Source organism: Monopterus albus, unplaced genomic scaffold, assembly GCF_001952655.1.
Source record: "Monopterus albus unplaced genomic scaffold, M_albus_1.0 scaffold196.1, whole genome shotgun sequence".
Lineage (NCBI taxonomy): Eukaryota > Metazoa > Chordata > Actinopteri > Synbranchiformes > Synbranchidae > Monopterus > Monopterus albus.
The window spans coordinates 901,753-906,248 of NW_018128076.1; the positions used below are offsets into that span (position 1 = coordinate 901,753).

At 40.2% G+C, this 4,496-nt stretch overlaps 1 protein-coding gene across 1 annotated transcript in view; it reads right to left on the reverse strand.

The window, feature by feature from the left end:
• Nucleotides 1-2,104: 2,104 nt before the first annotated feature.
• Nucleotides 2,105-4,496, reverse strand: part of zc3h11a (zinc finger CCCH-type containing 11A) — a 17,651-nt gene continuing 15,259 nt past the window's right edge. The window contains 1 exon segment of the mRNA XM_020617886.1: nt 2,105-3,505. Coding sequence (XP_020473542.1) covers nt 3,286-3,505 — 220 coding nt within the window. The 3' untranslated portion in view covers nt 2,105-3,285.

Consider the following 4,496-nt stretch of genomic DNA (forward strand, 5'->3'; position numbering starts at 1 on the left):
GCTTGAGTGTGCTGTCACTCTCGGGGGGAACTCTGGTTGTTTATACCGCCACCTGCTGAGCGGGGGACTACACAGCACCACCGCTCAGTCAAAGACTGCTGGATAAAAATGCGCTTTACCCATTACCCATAAACATTTCTGTCTTTCACACAGGGGCATATCAAGCTTTTTAAAAGTGTGGGGGATGAGGTTTGTCTGGGGTGGGGGTATCTGAGCAAGACTGACACTAAATGTGTTTTACACACCTCTCTTATTTATGACATATAGAGTTTACCTACCTCTAACTAGAGTTTATGCACCAAATTCAACCAGGATATTCAATATTCTGCTTGCTATCATTATCAGCACAATGCAGTTATAACTTAGTGTTTCTGAATTACACTGCATTATCTACATTTTATCCCCAACCCTGATCAACACTGTAAGAGCCATTTATGCCACTCACTCATATTATTACAATTTACGCACCTCTTTTTTTTCAGCACACCCCTGATTCTTAAGTTGAAGAAATAAATTCTCTGTATTAGGTTATTCTGAAGAAAAAGGTCAGCTACTAATTGAAACTTTTGTGTAAATTGATTTAAATTTTCATTTAAATAATAAACTGATGAAGTTTAATGCTTAAAGCATTGTTTACAGTTGGTTACAATTGCACAAAAATGTTGGATATTGCCAAGCTGGCATGAAAACCGACTGGCCTGAACATTTAACATTGAATATATGAACATTTGAACCTTCACTCAGTTCAACTAAAAGAACCAAAAGTGCTCTTTCTGTTTTCCTTACAAGAGACAAACTGATCAGCAATCATTTTTCTGTTCACCCTATCCAGCCTGTCTTTATGTTCATGGTATACAGCAACACTGTTGAGGGGTCATGGGGCTCACCTTCATCCTAATCATCCTTAACATTTAAAGAGGAACCACACTCTAAAGCGTTATTAAAATAAAGCTTGACCATTGACTCAGTCTTCATAATACCAAATGTGGTTGCACATATTTGGGTGCACCACACATACAGTATATATACATACAGCTGTACAGTATATGCCCTGAGTTTTGGAAGTAAAAAGAAGTAAATATAACCCCTGCAGTGAATACATATTAAATGGATCCCTTCTTTAAATGTTTGTTTGTTCATACATCACTGCAATAGTACAGGTAAATTCACAAATTCAAAAATAGAAACAAATTAAACTTATTACGGCATGTACAAACGTTTGGACACCCTACTCTGTCTGCACTTGTTAATAGCCCAGAATATTGGTTGGCCAGTGACTGGACCTTCCAGACACAGGTGTCTTTATACTATGGGGACAACTGTGGTTCAGTGGGTAGAGCAGTTGTCTCCCAACCGGATGGTTGGTGGTTTGAATCACAGTGCCTGCAGTCCACATGTCGAAGTGTCCTTGGGCAAGTCACTGAACCCCCCAAGTTGCCATCGGTGTGAGTTGGCACCACAGATGGCTGCCTCGGTTCTGTACTGGAAACAAATTCTGTGTGTGTAACATACTTGTCCAAATAAAGGTGATTATCATTATTATCCTAGTCACTTGAGACACATTCACTGCACTCTGGTGATCCCCATTTCATTGTGAGACTACTAACATCAATTGGCTGGACCTCTGTTGAATTAGGTCATTCATTTTAAAGGGGGCGAATATTTATGCAACCACTTATTTCCCATTACATTTTGACATTATTTTGTAGAAACCTGCTTTCACAGTTTTTTGTAATTTCTTTTGTCAAAAAAGCCAAGTTATATTGACCATGATTGATTTATAAAATAAAAGGATAAAACATCCAAGGGGGTGAATAGGCACTGTAGTTCAGTCACTACACAAATATGAATACAGGTGAACTACAAGCAAGCTACAGTACTGCAAAATGTAGTTAAACTACTAGTTTAATTACATGTAGCTCACTCCTCCCCAACACTGTTTATAATTCATTAGCAATGTATATGTAATTAACAAATACACATTATTAACTGAATAAGTTCCACTGACTTATTTTCTTGTATACAGCAATACCTAATGTTGGTCCAACACTGGCACAAAATATCGTCTGACGTCTATTTTAAATGGTCAATTACTGATCCAACAGGTATTAAAGCATTTTTATTTACACAGTATTATGTACAAGTCACTCTGCACAGCTGGTTTGTGTAAAAGGTTCAGGGCAGAAACACATGACACAGACCACACATCAACTAATGCCAGCACAAAAGAAAAACTACTAAACACAGCTTTTTTTGTACTGAAATACAGTGTTTGTCATCCATATAAAGAACATAAAAAACATCAGAGTCCCTGAGGTGTTCATTAACAAAGACCCGAGTGAACTTAGACATTTATTACAGACTAGGTATTTCAAAGTCTGTCCACTGAATAAAAGAAACGTTTAAAAAAATACATATTTCAGTCAAACATTATTCAAACAACTAAGGGACACTCACAGGCAGAAGTTGTACTCTGTAAAATCTGAACTTAAAATCTATAAACCATATACACCTGGTAGACAAAACAATCATATCCTGAACACAACTGATGGATTTTAAACAATTCATTGTAACCTCCTCTGGGGTTCTGGATTTGCTTAATGCTGGTACATTTAAATGTCATAATCTGGGAACTATCTGAGCAACAGGTCTCATTCACTCATTCAGCCATTATCTTTACCGCTTATTCCTGAAAAGGGTCTCAGTGGGCTGGAGCCAATCCTAGCTGACATTGGGTGAGAGATGGGGTCCACCCTGGACAGGTTACCACTCATACATTTACAAACAAGTAGTTGGAGGCAGTCTACTGTTAAGTGCAGCAGAATTCATTATTCCTGTGTTCAGCGCGCTCTTCCCTTTGCATACACAGTACACAAATGTGTCTTCTCTCTAAAATGATGCATTTATCATCATCCAGGAATCCTAACAAACTCAAGTGTTCTTGACAACATCTCTCAGCAGGGGAGCCTTTTTCAGTTTCTCTTCTCATTGGAACAATGATCATCAAAAGACATTAAAAAAAATAAAGCCCTGAGGAATAATACCTGGGCCTTGAGATAATCATAAGGGCAGGAAATTGAACAGGATTGTATGACAGAAGATGCCTAAAATGTAAAGAACAAAAAATATGAACAATAAGCTTTCAACTAGTTGACCATTAAAGAAAAAAAGTTCTTAAACCCTGCATGGCACATATTGCGATGGTCTTCATTTCTTGTAAATACAGTCACAAGATAAGGGTGTGAGCAAGAAACCAGGCAACATGTACTGTGCTCAGCAGAGCGCTCAGCTGTCAATCATCTCTGACAGTTCCTGCAGCAGGTCATCCTCTGCGATGCCGGGATCCATGTCTTCCTCCAGATGGTCATCTGTGAACTCGTTGATCAGCTCCTCAAAGTCGTCCACACCCGAGATGGAGAAAGCAGCGCTGGACGTGGAGGTAGTGCGGCACACAACTGCGCTTGGTCTCCGTGTCTTGGGCTGATTGGTACTCCTCAGGACTGGGCTGACATGTACAAAGAGGTCTGTTATTTAGTTACTGACTGATGCCGCATTCATGTCATGCAAAAAAAAAAAAAAAAAAAAAAAAACACCAGAACAACTTCCATCAATTTTCACAGGGACTGCCTCTTAAAAAATGGCCAAGTACTTTTTACAACGTATAACTAAATATGCAATATTTGGTCTCACTACAAATTGAACAAATGGGAGATGATGCTGTGTAAAAACATTGGTAATTTTTTTAAGTTAAGACACCATTAAACACTGATATTTAATGGGTGTGTGAATGAGGATCAGTGGGTAGAGCAAGTCGTCTCCCAGCCAGAGGGATAGAGGTTCAAATCTCGGTGCCTGCAATCCACGTGATGAAGTAAGTGTCCTTGGGCAAGATACTGAACCCCCACGTTGCCCCCAATGGTTAGAGCCATCGGTTGAGTTGGCACCACAAATGGCTGCCTCGGTTCTGTACCGGCAACAAATTCCTTGTGTGTAACATACTTCGCCAAATAAAGGTGATTATTATGTTTCTAAAGGGCTAATCAGACTTTGCGAATGCCCTCAGGCGTCATATGGACACGAACGAGGGACATGTCCACTTTCTGTTGAGTGGACAGCCCATACAGATAAATGTTTGGCCTGTGCGGACCCTCACAGATCCTGGAAGATGATGAATATTACGTCAGTAGACTTTTGAGGGGACAGACAATATAATTTGCCCTTGAGAAGAAAGGCTACTGGGATTTGTTTGTTTGTGTGTGTGTGTGTGTGTGTGTGTGTGTGTGTGTAAACGTAGAGCCAAGCATCTCAAAGACTCAAGGACAAAGAGGCACTAATCCTGGCAGCACAGGAATAGGCTCTAAGTACAAGATCAGCAGAGGCAGGGGTCTACCATACCAGGCAGGACCCCAGCTGCAGGCTGTGCAAAGATGCCCCTGAGGCAATCCAGCACATAACAGCGGGGTGCAAGATGCTAGCAGGTAGGGCATACATGGAAC